The 17,033-nt window shown below is 58.3% G+C and overlaps 1 protein-coding gene across 3 annotated transcripts; it reads right to left on the bottom strand.

Moving 5' to 3' along the window:
* Positions 1 to 2,979: 2,979 nt before the first annotated feature.
* On the bottom strand, positions 2,980 to 16,316 carry CARD10 (caspase recruitment domain family member 10). Of its 3 annotated transcripts, XM_072037785.1 has the most exons (22): positions 16,051 to 16,316; positions 14,821 to 14,966; positions 13,180 to 13,398; positions 12,774 to 12,911; positions 12,164 to 12,489; positions 10,852 to 11,034; positions 10,431 to 10,586; positions 10,225 to 10,350; positions 9,874 to 10,068; positions 9,659 to 9,781; positions 9,207 to 9,322; positions 8,973 to 9,013; positions 8,469 to 8,589; positions 8,034 to 8,214; positions 7,115 to 7,238; positions 6,544 to 6,784; positions 6,162 to 6,231; positions 5,964 to 6,063; positions 5,711 to 5,869; positions 4,384 to 4,505; positions 3,970 to 4,085; positions 2,980 to 3,759 (listed from the first exon to the last, which is right to left on the bottom strand). In XM_072037785.1, exons 4-22 carry the CDS (start codon positions 12,901 to 12,903, stop codon positions 3,552 to 3,554), a joined length of 2,838 nt encoding a protein of 945 aa, XP_071893886.1. In that variant the 5' UTR covers positions 12,904 to 12,911; positions 13,180 to 13,398; positions 14,821 to 14,966; positions 16,051 to 16,316; the 3' UTR covers positions 2,980 to 3,551. The 3 variants fall into 3 exon arrangements, with proteins under 3 accessions (XP_071893886.1, XP_071893892.1, XP_027306098.2); XM_072037791.1 differs by lacking the exon at positions 16,051 to 16,316 and having other exon boundaries at positions 14,821 to 15,224; XM_027450297.3 differs by lacking the exons at positions 14,821 to 14,966; positions 16,051 to 16,316 and adding an exon at positions 14,606 to 14,734.
* Positions 16,317 to 17,033: the final 717 nt, after the last annotated feature.

Here is a 17,033-nt window from a genome sequence, read left to right as displayed (position 1 = left end):
GGGGGACAAACCTGTTGCTGTGAAAGCCCAGCTCCCCGAGGGGCTCCCAGTCCAATTTGGGGGGCCCCAAGCCCTGTTTAATGTCACGGGAGGAGGGAAGTGGGAAGGGGTGTAGGTTCAGGTGAGCTGTTGTTGGGAAGAAACATGTTTTTGCACAAAATCCCCCTGCTCCAGAGCTTTCACCACTCAGAATCCCTGCCTTTTTACCCCACATTGCCTCCCCAAACAGGACTCTGGGTCTCCTGCTACCCCCCATACGCCCTCTCTAAAGAACCCCAGGCAAGTCCTGTAGGAAACTGGCACATCCAGCTCCTTCCCCATCTGTCCCATGGGGCAACCAGGATGGGGGGGGGCTGGTGCCTGCACCCCCACCCCAGCTTCGGAGGCGTGGGGACAGGAGGAGGACAGTGCTCTACATAAGCTGCTGAAATCAGGGCGCCTCCTGAGGGAGCTGCAAGCTGTGGGCATAGCCAAAAAAAAATAAAAATAAAAGGGAATAAGATGAGGGGGGCACGGCTCGCAGGGTGTGCCGTTTGACAAAGCCTCCCCCCAGCCGTGCACATGCCAGATGATGGGATCCTATAAAAGAGGGGCAGGGCAGGGATCGGGGTTCCTCTGTTCCACACTCCCACCATGTGGCGGGGACACAGGGGAGACCTCCCCACCTTACCAAAACCCAGTTTCCTCAGGCCTTGTACATACGCTTCGATCCCAGCCCTGCCCCTGGTTCCAGCCTTTTCTTTTGTAAGGCAGAAATCACCGAATCTGCTTCTATCCTCTCTTCTCATGTGTTTCTCCTATCCTATAAGCCCCCTGGACTTCTCCTGGAGCAAGAACATCTTCAGAGCATCTCCCATGCCCTTTCAGAGGGTCCCTGCAGGCTTTATTTTTAGGCACATTTGACTGCTGAGGCTTTCTTACACCTATTTGGGGCAGGGGGTTGTCATTCACCTTCAGGCTTCAATTTACCACAGGGACATGAAGCTGGCACGACCGAACCACTGCCACCACACCAAATACTGGGGTTGCTCCCATGGCTAGCCACTGCTCCTGAGCCAGAAATGACCCTTTCTGAGGATTTTGGCCACCCAGATGAAGCTCCAGGCAGCTTCCACGGCTCCTAAGCATCCTGCAGCACCTCCCATCCCTATCCCGGGTCTTCTGGGACAGAAAAGGGGGACACAGGTGGAAGAACCCCAAAAGAGCCCTTTGGGGGCTGCAAGGCTGACCCCAAATCAACCTTGGTGGTTTTGGGCAGCAGAGCAGGTCAGACCTGACCACATACAAACCAAAACACTCCTAAAACGAGAGGTGACCCCATGCTGCTGCAGCTCCCTGGGGACAGCGTGGAGAGGGCTGGTGACCTCCCTCGGGGACACACCTGCCACTAGGCCTCTGCCCTCCCCAGAGGGAGAAAATTTGCTCTCGGTGACTTTACAAGGGGGTTGTACAAGGCTCTTACAGCTGGTAATTGATGCCCGGGGCTGCTAATTGCATTCTGCCCGTTTACCTAACCCGTGACTCATTCCTCAGAGCATGCAGCTGCCCCCCCTGGGGACAAAAATGAGGTGGGCTGGGGTGTGCAGGGCAGGGGGGCATAATGTTTGCCTTGGAGCCCTCTGCCCCGTTTCTCACCCGTGTCCAGGACTAGTTGGAGCTGGATTTTGGAAGCCTCGGGGGAGACGAGCCGGATAAAAAGAGGACCTGAGGAAGGCTGGGAGCAGGCAAGGCAGTGCCGCCTAGCGCTTGGAGAGCCAGACCGTGCCGACCTGCCTCCCAACACCACCTTTCTGTGCCTCAGTTTCCCTCTTGGCACCAACCCTGATGGCCCAGCAAGGTGTGTGGAAAGGTCTGGTTTATTTTTTGGGGGGTAGCAGCTACCCAAAGTGCGGGGGGCTTAATCTTAATCCCCTCCCAACCCTTTATGGCCAGGGTCATAAGGCTGGTGGTGGCTCCAGAGCCAGCAGGGGTAGGAGGAGCTGTCAAGATCAGTGCCTCCCGGGGCGTGTTTCCTCTGGGTACTCGAGCACTACTTTTTCCATGCTAAGATGCAGGCTCCAGCCTCCTTCCCCTGCAAACCCATCGCCTGGGTGGAGGGGGGGGCTCGCTTTGGGACCTGCCTTCTCATCAGCTCAACAAGAGCAGCGCTTTGTTTGCCTGCAGGGCACCCACCCTCCCCAGGCAGCTGTGCTGGGATGCTTCCACTCAGGAGCTCTCAGCTGGAGGGAGCTCTGTTACACCCGTCCCCTCCATCGCTGCATTGCTCCAGGGCAGATCTGGGACTTTGCTCTACATTTCAGTGACTGCAGGTTAAAGTCTTTTCTTTTTCCTTTCCTCCCCCCCCTCCTTCCCTCTCGTCCTCGTAAAAGACACAGGCAACTGGTTTAGAGCCTGAAATAACACCTCACAGGGGACCCCTGAAGTTAATCTTTGCTTGGAGCTTCAGAAGTGCATGGCAGTAGCAGTCCCCTAATTGCAGGGGTGAGGAGGACACAGGAGACCTCAGCCTTTGGATACTGGTGGCCCATCTTCTCCCACTGACCTACCCCACTGAGTCTTCCACTGCCACAGCCCCCATTTTCCTTTACATCTTCCAGGAAAGATCATCTATCCCCCCGAAAACTTGTCCCCCGGAAGGACAAGTAGCTGCCTTGTCACTTCGTGGTAACTGGGGTATGGAGGGATATGAAGCTCGAGGAACCTTGGCCAGGACATCAAATGAGCTTTTCCCCATCTTTCCCAGCATGACCTGCCTACCATCAGCACTGCAGAGAAGGAAGGGGCTGAAAAACAGAGGGCAAGTAGAAACGGGAGGGAATTTGATCTGTAGCATGCTCAGCGTGTCCTCTCCCCACACACCTCTTGCTGCCCTGCAGCAGAGGGGCTGGGCAGATGGCCCCCAGCTAAAGGAGGAGAGGAGCACCCCCGTGCATCACCCGACCCTCCCCATTAACACACGAGTCCACAGCCTGCCACCCGTCGCCGTTATGAATGGCATTTAATTCTCCTTTACACGCGGGTTGCCAGTGAAACGGCCCGTTAATAATTTACAAGCCATAAAAAGTACAGCTCCCATAAAACGAGGGTTGGTTGCGTCTTAGTGTCAGTGCGGCCGTGCCTCCTGCTCCGCGGGGCAGGAGGTGAGGTAGAGGAGGACCCGGAGCACACGGTGCCACGGGGCAGGGAAGACGGAGGTGATGGGCAAAGGGTTTCAATGCGTACGTGTGAGAGAGATGCTCCTGCACGGCCTGATCTCACACGGTTCCCCCGTGCTCCCCATCTGACCACGTACCAGAGCCCAGGGCCCAAGGTGATGGGGAACAGCCCAGGAGGCATCCAGAGGAAAGGTGGAAGGAAGACTTCTCTCCAGTAAAACACGGAAAGCTCAGGCTGGTGGGTCAACACGTGTTGTGTCCCCAACTCTTTATGTCCTCAAGGGGCCCCACAAGGCCACCTGGTGCCTTTGCTGCTGGCAGCCCCCTGCAGAAGGTGGACACGCTACCTGGAGGAGCCCGAGGACAGCTCTTGGGGAAGGCTCTGCTACTTCGAGCTCAGTCATCGCCATCTTCGACCCAGAGCGGGCGCGTTTGCTCCTGGAAGATGCAGCCCCGCACCACCTTGGGCAGCTCCTCGGCGTGGCTCCAGGCGTGGGGCTCCACGCGTGCCCAGGAGCAGGGGAGAGCATGGAGAGCCTGCTCAGCACCACGACACATCTTCAGCACCTCCGCGTCCCGCTGGCCCGGCTTCCCCAGCAAGTTCCTGGAAAGACACAGAGACGAACGTCACCTTCACACGGGGAGATGGGGTTGCAAAAACACCAACAAGAGCTCGCTCACACGTGCACAAAGCTGATTTTTTTTTGCCCTTTTTTCCCCCATCCTCAAACACAGCCGCCTCCTCTCCCTCTGAACAAGGCGTTCTCCATCCTCCCGCGATGCCCTCCATCCGTACTGCACGGTCTTGCCTTACCTGAGTCCCCTGACGTTCTTCTCGGTGACCTCGATGTGGATCACAATGGGGTATATCTCACGTTTAATTAGATCCCTCACACTCTGAACTCCCAGCTCGAGCAGGCAGTGTTTATTCTGGAAGGAAATTGAATAGATTTACTGATTTAAATGGAGAAGAAATAGCCCCAGCCCCTGACAGCCGCATTAAATCAAACTCCATACTGTGAAATATCATTGCTTTTCCGATAGTAATTCCATTAAATGCGGGATTTACAAGCAGGGCCAAGAGGAAAGGGGAGAATTAAGGAGCAGGGTCACCCACTCCATCACAGCCAGCCTGACCCAAGAGCAGCCCTGCTCAGCCATCCCATCCTTCCCTCCCACCCGACCAGGGTGCCCCATCCCGGCCACCTCTCCCCAAATCATTCAGCACCTTCTCCATCGCCTCCCGGATCATGCGGATTTGGCCACTCTCCTTCCACTCCTGGGGGCCACTTTTGGACACAGGGGGCTCCTGAGCATGGGCAGTGCTGGGATGCTCTTCTGCCAGCTTCTCTGCAAGCCAAGAGGACCAGGAGGGATGAAGAGGGAGGCATCATCCCCTCATCCCTCTTGCACCTACTTCCCACCTCAGCTCCTGCACGCTTGATACTTGAGTCCAGTGCTTATGGATTCTGGAGAGCGAGTCTAATTACACAACATTACACGTTGGCATGGGCCTCCTGCCACTTTCTGCTCGCAGAAAAAGCAAGATATCGCAGCTGAAGACCTTGCAGGGCAAGAGCAGCTCTTGTGTGGTGTTACAGCAGCAGCCAAAGCCAGCTCCCAGCCTTGATTCCCCCCTTCCCCACTGCTCCAGCCCCTCCTTGATGAAGCACGGCAGAAAACAAATCATTTTATTTCGCCAGGTTAAGTTTCACAAGTTTCTCTTAGGGGCATCAAGATCCTGTGGAAGATTATCTGGCTTGCAAGAGAAGAGCAAGAGAAAATATAGGCAATAAAGAAAAAGAGAAACATCTCAGGGCTCTCAGATCACCTTCTTTCCTCACAGCAGCCAAAACTAGCGGGAGAGAATTGAGTTGTTTTTGGTTTTACGTCCCCTGCTGCAGTAAATGACTTCAAAGCATGTTCCCATGCAATGTGAGGGGGACCCTGCAGAGGGCTCAGTAGGATAGGATATATGGCCAAGTCACTCAGCTAAGAAGCCCAGCGGCCAAAATTGGCAGAGCCATCCTTTTTCTGCAAAACAGATTTTTTCACCACCTCCATCCCCACCCCCAAAAAGCGTAGCGACTCATTTTTCAGTCCCGCAGCTGGCAAAGACTGAACTGTAAACACGGGCAAGGAGAGAGATGGAAAAAGGAGAAGAGGGAGAGGGATTTGTCCTCTGTGAAAATCCCCTCTGGGAAAAAAAAAAAAAAAGCCCCATTCCCCAGCTGCCTACGCAGCGGTGTGTCAGCCTCGCGTTGGTGGTGGAAGGAAGGGGACGGCTGGATGCTGCCATTCCCGGGGAGGAAGGGCAGGTAGGGAGTCAAGCTGCAGCTCCCACCTCAGGCAAGGGCTTCACCCCTGGGAAAAGCCACCCAGAGCTGCAAGACAATGCCACATCGCTCAAGGAATGAATGAGGATCCTCATGTCCCAGAAGACCAGAAGGGAGGGCTGGCTTCCCTCATGGCCAAAGGGACAGGGTACAGTTAGGAACGGGAGGGAACACCTTGCGCTTTGCCCAAAAAAACGTGGACCCCTCGTTGCTGCCTACCTGCTGGGCACACGTGGAAGTCCAGGCGGGAGGTGGGCAGGTCCAGCAGGTTCCTGATCAGGCGCGGGGCGATGCAGTTGGGGGACAGCACCACGGGGCGCGGGGTCTGCACCACCACCGGGCGCACCAGGCTGTAAGGCTTCAGGCTCCTGTCCGGGTCTGGAAGGTGGAAATGGAGAAGAGAAAGCCAAAAAGGTGAAAATATGACAAGGTCCCCAAGGGTGATGGGGCAGGTGTGGAGGGAACAGCTCACCTGAGCAAGGGTCCAGCCACAGCTGCTGAGGGGGCTGGCCTGAGCTCTTCTGTGGTTTGGATTTCACCAGGCGCAGTTGGTCCAAGGCCCGTTTCTTTAGCTGAAGAGGAAGGGAAGGCAACAGAGCTGAGAGCACAGCCCAACAAAAATGTGTTAAAAAAAAAAAAAAAGCTCTCCCTGCTGGCTTCTCCAGCTTACGTTATTTCTGTGGCTCTTCTGCTGCCCAGGCAGGTTGCTCTTCTCCTGGATCTTCAGCAGCTGGTGGGCCCTGAAAAGACAAAGAGATGGCCCTCAAGCAACTCTGGAGACCTCAGGGACCACAGCCAGCTGTAACCCTCTTCCCCAAAGCCCACAGAGCCTCTCCTGAAGCACAGGCGTATCAAAGCCTTCACTCAACCTCCCAGTCTCTCAAGAACACCAAAACCCTACAGCTCTGGTTCCCAACACCAGGCTTGGGCATCTTACGCTATCAAGAGGCCAATCCACGTACCCCAAGGACTCCTTGGGGATGCTCACCACGGAGAAAAGGGACAGAAAAGGGGCAGAAAAGGGACTCTGCTTTCCTCCTGCCCCCCGTTACCTGCTGTAGTTGGGCACCGTCCCCTTGTCCAGGTCCCGCATGGTCAGGGGGTCGACGCGGGAGCAGTACCACTCCAGCCGCCCTTTGTGCATGGTGTCCGTGACGTGCAGGATCTCCCGGCACTTGACGCAGAGGGCGTAGGGGTCTGATGACTCCAGGAGGGGCAGGTTGGTGCGGACATAGAATGAGTCTCCGGAAAACTTCTTCCCTTCCTCCAGGGCTTCCCGCAGAGGCTGGTATCCTGGAGGAAGAGACGCGGGTCACCGCGGGTGGGGGCACGGTAGACCAGCGTCACCAACGCGATCGCCAAGTTGCCAGCACAGCTTTTGAGGTGATGGGGTGGGGTTTGGGGGTGCAGAGGAGGCAGCCAGACAGAAGGTCTGTACCTCCATCCCGTAACTCAGAGGGTGTCACACCGGACAGGGCAAGTAACCGGAGCTACGGCCAACCCCGGTGTCACACCTCGTGGCCTAGGACCAAACGGGAGAAGAGAGAGAGAAGAGCTGAGAGGTCAGGAAGGGAAGCAGAGAGAGCTGAGGCTGGAAGGAGAGCCCGGCTGCCGGGGCCTCACCCTGCAGGTCCAGCTGAAAGACCAGGCTCGAGGGCTCATCCCAGTGCAGCAGGCTCAGGTAGGCGACCTCCCGCGTGCAGTTCTCCAGCGACAGCACCTCCTCCTTCAGCGACGGGACCCTCAGCTGGCAAGGAGCAGAGACCATTAGACACAGGGGCTGGAAGAGGAGGCTCCCCCCAGCTCCTTACCCACCGGGGCTCACCAGGAGATGGCACAGCCCCAGGGCAAGCCCTGCAGCATCCTCACCAGCCTCCGATTCCCTCCTCTGCCTCTGATTTAGCTGCTGCCAGCCACCCCCCACCCTCTGGTTTGGATGCTGGGCTGCCTTGAAAGCAAATTCGTGTGCACAAACAAAAAAAAGGCAGGGAGGCTGCTTTCTTTCCAGTTACAGGTGGGCTATCAATGCAAGTGCCGTGGCAGTATTTCAAGAGGTGTCGTTCCTGCCAAAACAAATGCCCTTCCCTCCTTCCAGGAGCTTTCCTCCGAGCAATTATTCTCTGAGAGGGTCACGGAGGCCTGCGAGATCTCGCTCCAGAATTGATTGCTTTGCAACAGGCATGCGCAGGATGCGAGAAGCGAGCTGCTCTGCAATACCACAAGGTGACAGGCAGCTCCGGGGACACACAGCCATATTGCTGTCTTAATCCTCGTGACTCCTTTTTGTTTTTTCTCCTCCCACGGCTGAAGGAAGCCTTTTGGAGAGTCTTGGCACCTTTGCGTGCACAGGTAGGTCTGAGTGAAGACCTGCGTGGCTGCTTGTGCTGCTCGGAGCTCAAGGCAAGGAGCAGGATTGGGAAACGAGAGAGATGGAGGTGGACGTGAAGCTGGCCAGAAGCCAGATTGTACCGGGGCTCGCTCCACACTCCTTGCGTCCCACCTGCACCACAAATCCCCAGCGTGAGCCCGTTCCCAGACCCACCTCAATGAGCCGGCAGCCTTCCTTGAGCCCTGCTTTCTCAACCTGTGAGCCTGGCTTGACCCACTGGACGAAAATCCCTGTCCTGTTCCCTCCGAGGATGGAGATGTCTGCTCCCAGACTCTTCTCCTGGGGCGACAGGTTGCTGGTGGGACCCATGCTGCTGAGCTGCACCACCAGGGACCTGGCAAGGAGAAACACCTCCAAGTGATGCTTGCTGCTTTTTCTAAGGACCACGTCCCCATGCCTTGTGCCCAGCTCCAGCATTTTGATTGTATTGAACTTTACATCCTGCAGGGCTTGTGGTCCATCCCCAGGGCACCTGCATGGAGCTTGTGAACCCCCCCACCCCGCCAGCCCCACAGAAGCTAAGCTGGGCTCCACCAGTCCTGTCCCAGAGTACAGAGATTCGTGCCCAGCTCAGAGAGCAGCAGTCACCTCCTGGTGACCTCCTGGCGGCTGGGGAGCGTGGACAAGCAGATCTCCGACTTCACCCTGGCGTAGGTGCTGCTGGAAGAGGAGGAGAAGGCCCCAAGCGAGATGCTAGCGAAACCACTGCCTAGGAGAGAGAGCAGGAGAGAGAAGGGGCACGTCGCCTCTTGGAGCACTGCGGGGACACCGTGTCTGCAGGATGGCGTGGGGATCAGCCACCAGCATCCACCACAGGCCACGCCAGCACCAGGAGGTCCACAGCCCATCACCCAGAACTGATAAAACCCCAGGACGAAGGCATTGCTCTCTTCCATTTCCTACTCCCCAGCTCCAAAAGGAGTTGTCTACCAGCAAAGCTCTCCGTAAATCAAACAGAGCGGATGGAAGCTCTGCAGGGGGACAAGCTGCACCAAGTGAAGGTGTGAGGGAGGGTCAGCTCTCCCACCCCTCTCCCTCCAGACACCACTTCATCCTAGATAAGCCCTTTGCGGAAAATCCCCACCCTGGTACCTGTTGCATCTTCCATGCTGCTGAAGGAGCCACAGGACAAGCTGCAGAGGAGACACAAAGGCGAGATGAGAGGAAGCAGCTTCTCCACAGCCTGTTTTCACCCCATTTTCACCCCCATCCCCTCAGCTTTCCCACACAGAAGTTCCCACCCTCAGCCCCACTCCAGGCTCCCAGAGCCATCCTGCTCGCCCCACCCCAGAGGAGACCCAGGCTCCAGCAGCCCCCAGCAGTCACCTTTTGTAGGGCATGCACCTCTCCTCCCGCTGCCGCCGGAGGATGGAGCCGATGCAGGGAGGGAAGGGGAAGGTGGAGAGGCGGTTGATGTCCTTCTCGCTGTCGGGGGTCACCTCCTTGGGCACAGAGAGAGAGAAACTCCTTGAGAGAGAAACTTTAGGGGGCTCAGGGGATGAGGGTTTGAAGATTTGAAGGATCAGAGGGAAATGGGCAAGAACCTGACCCCATTAAAAACAGTAGGATATTTGCTATGGGGTATGAAATAGGATTGCTTCCCCAGGGTATGATTGCAGAGCTTAATGGAGAGGATAACACCTTACGCGGGGCTGCTGATTTTTAGGGTGCCCCACGGTGGCCCTGCTCCAACACCTCTGTGCCCTTGCAGGGCTTTGGGTTCCCATTACTCCCAGTGGGAACAGCTTCCCACTGCTCCCAACGGGCCAAGCTCTCACCATGCTCTGAATGGCAGAGTCCCCCAGCGCGTCCACGAGCCCACTCGCGAAGCCAGCGGGGTTGTCGGCGAGGCTCCAGGTGCTGCTGAGGTTGGAGCAGAGGGAGTAGGAAGAGCTGCACATCTGGGAGAGAAGCGAGCCGTCATCCCCTTGCGTCCCCTCCAAAAATTTAGCCCTGCCTTCCTCGCTGTGCTTTCCCATCCCACCGCCCTCACCTTGCCCAGGCTGCGGTTGCCCCTGCAGCGCTGCAGCTGCGCCTCCAGCGTGCTGTTCAGCCCCTCCGCCTGGCTCAGCTTGCTCAGGAGCTCGTCCCTCTCCTCCTCCAGGGTTCGCACGCGCTTGCGGTACTGGTCCTTCTCGATCAGGCTCTGGGAGTACTGCAGCTGCACCCCGTCCCGGCTCTGGATCGCCTGCAAGGAGCCAGGCTGAGAGTTGAGACGAGGAGGCGTGCGACAAACCCCCCTCTCCCGCCCTGGCACTGCTGGAGGAGACCCACGGGGGAAGGAGAGGGTACCCCGAGCGGACACGAGAGCCCTGCTCCTGCCGGCGGGTGGAGAGCACTTCACCTGGTCGCGCTCCTTCTCGATCTCCTCCAGCTGCAGCAGCACGGTGTTCATGCGATGCTTGTAGAGGTCGCAGTCCTTCTGCAGGGTCCGGTACTTCAGCTGCAGGTCTTCCACCTCCTGCAGGTACTGGCAGCAGCAAGCAGCGAGCGTTAAACACTCTGAGAAGCGACTGCACAGCGGGAAGGGGTTGGTGATGGATGCTTTACCTTATCCCTCAGCTCCTCGGCCCACTGCAGCTCGCTCTGCAGGGAGTTGAGCTTCTGGCAGAGGTCCTGCCGGTCGTCTTGGGCTTCCTTCCAGTCGTGCTCCAGGATGTCCAGCAGGATCTGCTCAGAGCCCGGCACCGGGACCTCGCCTGGAGCCTGGGAGGGGAGGAGGCAGCGTCACCACACTGCAGGCACCGAGGGACCTCCGGACCAGGGCTTGGTGGCTCGGTGGTGGTAGCATGACTGCCCTCATCGTTTCTCTGTGAACCTTCTGTGCCCTCAAAGGCACGGAGCGATGCTTGTGAGCACACCCAAGGGTCACAGAGCTGGGAAGAGTGACCCATCGCTGCCCAGCCCTTCCCAGAGAGCCCTCCCAGCCTCGAGCTGTGTGACTCCGAGGCAGCTCTGCCCTGGGGGGTACCTGCAAGGTGCCCTGCAGCTCCTGCAGCGATGCCATCAGCCGCTGGTTCTCAGCCCACAGCTCGGACACGGTGTCGGGGTGGCCCCGCTCCTCCGCCTCCCGCTGGGGCACCACGGCTGCCTGCTTCCTCAGCAGGCTACACTCCTCCTCCAGGCTGGTGACTTTGCATTTCAGCTGGTCCACCTGAGGAACACAGGGGAACAAACATAGGCTGGCACACCACGTGCCCTGGCACCTCTGCCTCAGTGGGAGAGTGGAAACTGGGCAGAAAAACGCCCTGGAGGCCAGGAAAACAAGGGCTGGCAACCACGTGAAGGAGCATCCTTGAGCAGGGGCAAGGTTTGCACAGCTGTGCCCAAAAGCATTTCCCTGCAGGACAGAGGAGGAGGATGCACGTGAATCAAATTTTTGCATAAACACTTTCAGTCTCCAGCTCCTCTCTTTGCACGACTACTTTCTGGCTGCCTCAGGGCATCCGCAGCGCAGCTGGCCTTAACCCTGGGGGCCTCTTGCGTAGTGCCAGGGCCAGCAGCTGAGAGTCCCCTCAAAGGCTTCCCAGCTCCTGGAGCAGCTGAGAAACTAATTCATGGCAGAAAAACCCACTGAAGGCAACATAGGGCAGGTGGGTAAGCTCAAGGGAAAGTGGGCTGGCACCTCGTGGTCCACCCGGCTCCTAGAGGGTTTTCTCCACCCCACAGTCACCCGCAAGCAATCAATTCACCTCTCTGCTCTGAGAGGGTCTGGGAGAGCTGGCACAGGCAGGCACGCCAGATAGAAAGCAGGGGAGGATCCCGGCACGGGCAGAGCGGGATGAGGATCGAGAGGCACCCACGGGGCTGCACGAGGAGCGCAGAGCAGCAGGGAAATGCCAGGAGGCACCGAAGTAGCTGGGTTATTAATAGGTTCAAGGCACTTTGGTCCTTGCCCAGACAGGAAACAGGCGCGTGTTTGCTGGAGGTGAGAGCTTGGCAGCCGGAGTGCGGAGTCACGAATCCCTTCAGGTATGCAGCGTGAGTCTCGGGAACGTCAGCGGAGGATGAGGAGGCGGCAGGGAGTGTCGGAGGGGGGGGAAAAATGGGCTGACTCTCGGCCAAAGTGCCAAGGCATGCCAAGAAGCTCCACGCCGTACGTGCCCAGGGCAGAAACCACGTGCAAGGGCATCTCAAGGTGCCGACAGCCGAGCTGAGCAAGGCACCACCCCACGCACGGACATCCACGTGCGCCCCTCTGAGCCGTGCCACCCCGCTCAGCCCCCCAGAGGCTGTAGGAACCGTCACCCACCCTGCTAAAAAGCCACCTCCTGGCCCCCTACCGCCAGCTGCAGGTCCCGGCTGCGCAGCACAGCCATGTTCTTCTCCTCGCAGAGTTGGGCGTAGCGCATGGCCATCATGTAGTTCTCGTCCTTCAGCCTCAGCAGCTCCACACTGTTGGAGTCCCACTCCTCCCGCAGCCGCTGGCACCGCTCCTGCACCTTCAGCAGCTCCTGCAGCCGCTGCTCCAGCCGGGCTTGCTCCTGCTCCATGGCTTGGTTTTTCGCCTGGAGCTGGTGCTCCTTCAGCAGGTGCTCTTTCCTCTGAGCCCTCATCTTCTTCACCTCCACCAGCAGGAACTGAGTGAGCCCCTCAGGACCTTCTTCATCTGGAGGAGACAAAAGGGAATCAGGTCCTGATTTCCAAGACATGGGTAGCCCCCAAAAAAGCAGCCTGAAAATTTGTAGTGCACCAAGGCCCATCACACGCTATTTGGTCCCCTCGGCCTGTTACACACCCATTTGGTTCCCTTCCTGCCAGATCTTTAGCAGAGCTGTCAGGGTTCACTGCTCGCAGGTAGCGTGAACCTGGGTTTTACGCATGCACGCACCCATGCCCACACTGCTGGCCCTTCCCACGCCGCCGAAGGGAGGACGGAGAGCCTGCCCCTACCCAGGATCATGGAGCAGCGCTGGGCTGGCTCCCTCCCTGTGAGCCGGGTGTAATGCTCAGGGTAATAAAACTCCAAGGACTCCAGGAAGGCTTCGTAGCCTCGCTTCCCGCGCCGCCGAAGGATGTCCATCAGGTAACCTGGGTAAGGGATAAGGAGTTAGCATGACAGAGAAAAAAAAAGGCATAGCCCAGCTTCATGACACAAAATAGCCTCTCCAATTCTACTTCCACCACAGAGGAGGAGAGGGAAATCTGGCTGCAGAGCATCTTGTGGACCAAAAAAAGCCAGGGCAGCGCTGCCGTGTGAGGGACTAGGAGGTCATAACACCCCAAGCCTGGGAGCATCCGCTGTGTGTCACGTACAGGTGTCCCCCCACAAACCAGACCCGTCTGTGTTTTCTCCCACCTGTCTGGTTGCTCTTGCAAGGGAACCGGCACGAATTCAGCACCTCCTCTTCATCCTGCTCGTCTATCACGCGGCACTGGCGCAGGTAGGGGGTGAGCTTGGCCGGGTTCAGGGAGCGGGTCAGCTGGTGCCGTGCGCTCTCGATCTTCTCCCAGATGGCATCTTCTTCCTCCTCCTGCTCCGAGAGGCTGCAGGCTTGGAGAGAGGCATTCTCCAGGGCTGGCGGGATAAAAGGAGGGAAAGTCTGAGTGATGGAGGAGCACGGGGTGAAAGGTACGGGGGAATGAGTCAAGGTATGATCCCGCAAATGATTCAGTCTTGCGCCCAGGACTCAGGTACTTCAGAAGTCATCTCACAGACAAATGGGTCCAGTGGGGCCTTGATGTGCTCCCCTACCACCTTAGGCATGTAGGAGGCAGAAGGCAGCGGTGCATGAGGTAATTAAGGGTGCATTTTAGTGGGAAGCCTAGGGAAGATGTCACCTTCGGCCCCGCAGCATGGAGCAGCTTGGCTGCAGGTAGCGGAGCCAAACGGGAATGTCAAAAATGTGTTTTCCGTGAGTCTCCCACACATGGGTGTGGAAGCGGAAACATTCGGCAACACGGGAAGCTTACTCTCAGCCAAAGCAAGATGCATCCCCTCCACTTAATGGCCCCAAAGCCCTTACAGCAGCAGTGAGCCTGCCCCATTAAGCCCTGCAGGCTGTGATGGAGCAAGGAGCTCTCTTCCCACCTGGGCATCAGCTCAACCAGCCCATCCATCTTCATTTGCCAAAGAAATCCCGTTTCCCCAGCCAGCACAGATCCCTTTAGCTGGCAAGACAAAGCCAACTCCTCGCCAGCGTGCGCCATCACCTCCCCTCCGGTGCTGGCACCACGTCCACCTTCCTACCCCAGCCACACAAACCAAACGTCCCCAGCGGCGGTGCAAAGGTTCACGCTGCGTGAAAGCAGAGGGAAGAAAATCTCCCGCTCTTTTTTTTTTCTTTTTTTTTTTTTTTCCCCTGTGGTGAGGCTGATATCACGCTATTTCAGCTGGCCAACTCGCACGGCAAGGAGGACGGCCCGGAGAGCCGCGCTGAAGTCAATCCTCCCAGCAGAATTACGGGGTACTTGGGGTCTGCTGGGTGCAGGGTAACAGGGGGAGAGGACTGTCGGACACACTAAAGGCACTCAAGTGTCTGATTTCAGGCACCAAAAGGCTTAGGAGCCTAAATACCGACACAGATCTGGATCGCTCCAGTTCCATTCAACGGGAGCTGAATAGGGAAAACGATCCGCGTTTTTTAGAGTAGGTGGGGAGATCGAGAGCAGGTAACAGCAGCCGTGCTGTTTCGAGCCCTGCCGCCTCTCAGACCTTCAGACCAAAGCAGGGGGCTCCGGGGGGGGGGGTCCCGAGAGCTGGGGGCGCAGGGGGGTCCTCTTACCTTCCATCCCGGCTCCGCGCCGCTCCTGCAGGTGTGCCTGGAGCGCTCTCCCCACCCCGCTGCACCTTTCCTCCTCCTCCTCCTCTTCCTCCTCCTTCCCTCCCTCCCTCCGTTCTCCGCCCGGCTGGGAGGGCAGGCAGCCGGCTCCCCTCCCCTTTTCCCTTTCCCCAAGCAGCCTCTCCCCCCGGCTCCGAGCCCCTGGGGCTGCTCCTCACCTGGGCGAGGAGGGGACGGGTTCTCCTGTGCGTGCGCTCCCGTCTCCTCTCCGCCGACAGCCCCGGGGCTGGAGCCGCTCTCCGGAAGGATGTGGCTCGCCAGCAACTTCTCTTCCGAAACGCAGCCGGCTTCAGCTCCCCGCAGCCTGCCGGGGAAAGGAAAAGAAAGGAAAGGAAAGGGGGTGCCCGGCTCGGCGTCCCCTGGCCGGGGAGGAGAGCTCCAGATCAGCGCCGGGGCGCTCCCGTGGTTGGGGCGCTCCCAGGAATTACAGCCCGGCCACCCCTTGTGCAAGGAGGGTGCTGGATGGAGAGGGTTAGGAGCAAGGGGAGAAAATCGGAGCGGCTGGAAAAAAGCTCGATCCAGGCCGAGGAGAGGTGCCCCAGCCTAAATTTTGGCCCCCGAGCAGCGGGTGTGGGTGGAGCTGGGCGTGGAGGCACCCCCGGGGCAGGGTGACTGAGCCCTACCCGCGGCGTGCGGGGGCCTGCACCGCCAGCCTGACCCTGCACGGGGCTGTCCGGGGGGGGGAAGATGCCAGGAGCCTTCCTCATTCCCTCTCCGAGCTGCCACAGCCGTCCTGGAGCGGGGCTGGAGCATCCCAGCAGGCGCACGAGGCTTAGCCCCTGCCACCGACCCCGCTGCCCAAACCCGTGCCGTGCCACTGGGACCAGGAGGGGTCTGGCTAAGGTGGAAACCACAGAAGCCAAAGTGTGAAACAAGCTTCAATGAGGAGCCAGACCACCCGTCCTAAAGGAGCTGTGGGGTTCCCACTGGACCCCAAATGAGTATCTCGCATCATTGCCCCTCCAGGGGCTGATGCGTCCCCTCCGGACCCCACGGGGATCCTGCAAAGCGGTCGTGGGGGGAAGGAGGCTGTCGCAAGCCCACTTCCCCATGCTGCCATGCTCTTCGCAAGCACAACCACCGCCTGAGACCAGCTTTTGAGACTCGCTCCCCAAATTTTCCTCCGCGCACCGCACGGCTTCGCGGCCCTCGTGTGCAAACACCGTGCACTCACAGTCGGTTTTGGCAAACGCCCCCTCTGCTTGCACGGCCCCCGTCCCACCCGCTGCCACCCCGAGCGTATGAATTCGCTGCTGACTCATCCTCCCTGCCAGGCATCCCAGCAGCTGCCTTCCTCCCCCACTTTGCCCAGCTCTCCCCCAAAAAACGAGACGCAAAGACCACCACGGGCTCTCCGGGCAGGACGCGGCTCCGTCTCCAGCCCTTACCTGCAGCTGTCAGTGGGCTGCAAACAAGCAGGAGCGAGGCTGCCCGCAGGGAACGACTTCTGACTCAAGCCATGTCAGTGTCTTCCTGCTTGTTATTCTCTTGCAAACAGCCCAGGTCTAGCGAAAAAGATTTCCTGAGCAGGATACCACACGCTGATGGAAGGCGAGATTTTCGCCGTCACGATAAAAGCCCCAAACGGGATTGGTTTCTCTCATTCACCCAGACAGGGACAAACTCAAGGCTGGTGTCAAGGAAACCTCTTCCTCCACCCTCCCTGACCTCACGGGCAGTAGCTGTGCTGCTTCGTGACTCAGAGCAAACCCAAAGCAGACACAGCACTTCCCACATCAAGCCTTAGCTGCCGCTTTTGCTCCTGTAGGGGCTCGGAGATGGGCAGGTGCCCCAGGACCACAAGACCACCCCTAAAAGACAGCAGATCAGGCAGACAGCTCCTGAAAGGAAGATGTCCTATCCCATTTTATTTATATTTTTTTGCCCAGGGAACGTGGGCACAGCGGTGAAGAGCTCTCCTTTTGGGGGAGAACCGTCGTGGTACCAGACACCCCCGGTTTGTCACAGTGCCACCACGGCCAGGTCTCACGTTTCCGAATTACCCCAACTTCTGTGCTGCTACAGCCGAGTTCCCACCAGGAATGTCATCGTGGGGTGCTCGGGTGGGTAGGTGGCTTTTTGTTGTTGGCTTTTTTGTAGTGTTTTTGTTATTTTTTTTTCAACTCCCGACCAAAATAGCCGCACTGGTAAGACTTTCCAAACAACACTGGCTCGCACAGGAAACCTATGACAGGCCAGCGAGCGGTGAGCCATGCGATGTTTCCACCGAGGGAGGAAGGGCTTAGCACATGGAGCCCACAAAGCCATGGGTTTTTGGTGGCGGCTCGCGGTGTGGGGCTGACTGGTGGGCACCCTTGGAGGTAGACGAGCTCCTGAAACCACCTTAGAGAGGACTGAAGCGGTGAAGGGA

This window comes from Anas platyrhynchos, chromosome 1 (assembly GCF_047663525.1).
Source record: "Anas platyrhynchos isolate ZD024472 breed Pekin duck chromosome 1, IASCAAS_PekinDuck_T2T, whole genome shotgun sequence".
Classification (NCBI taxonomy): Eukaryota; Metazoa; Chordata; class Aves; order Anseriformes; family Anatidae; genus Anas; species Anas platyrhynchos.
Note: the sequence above shows the minus strand (reverse complement) of the source record. Positions and strands in the feature narration are given on the sequence as shown.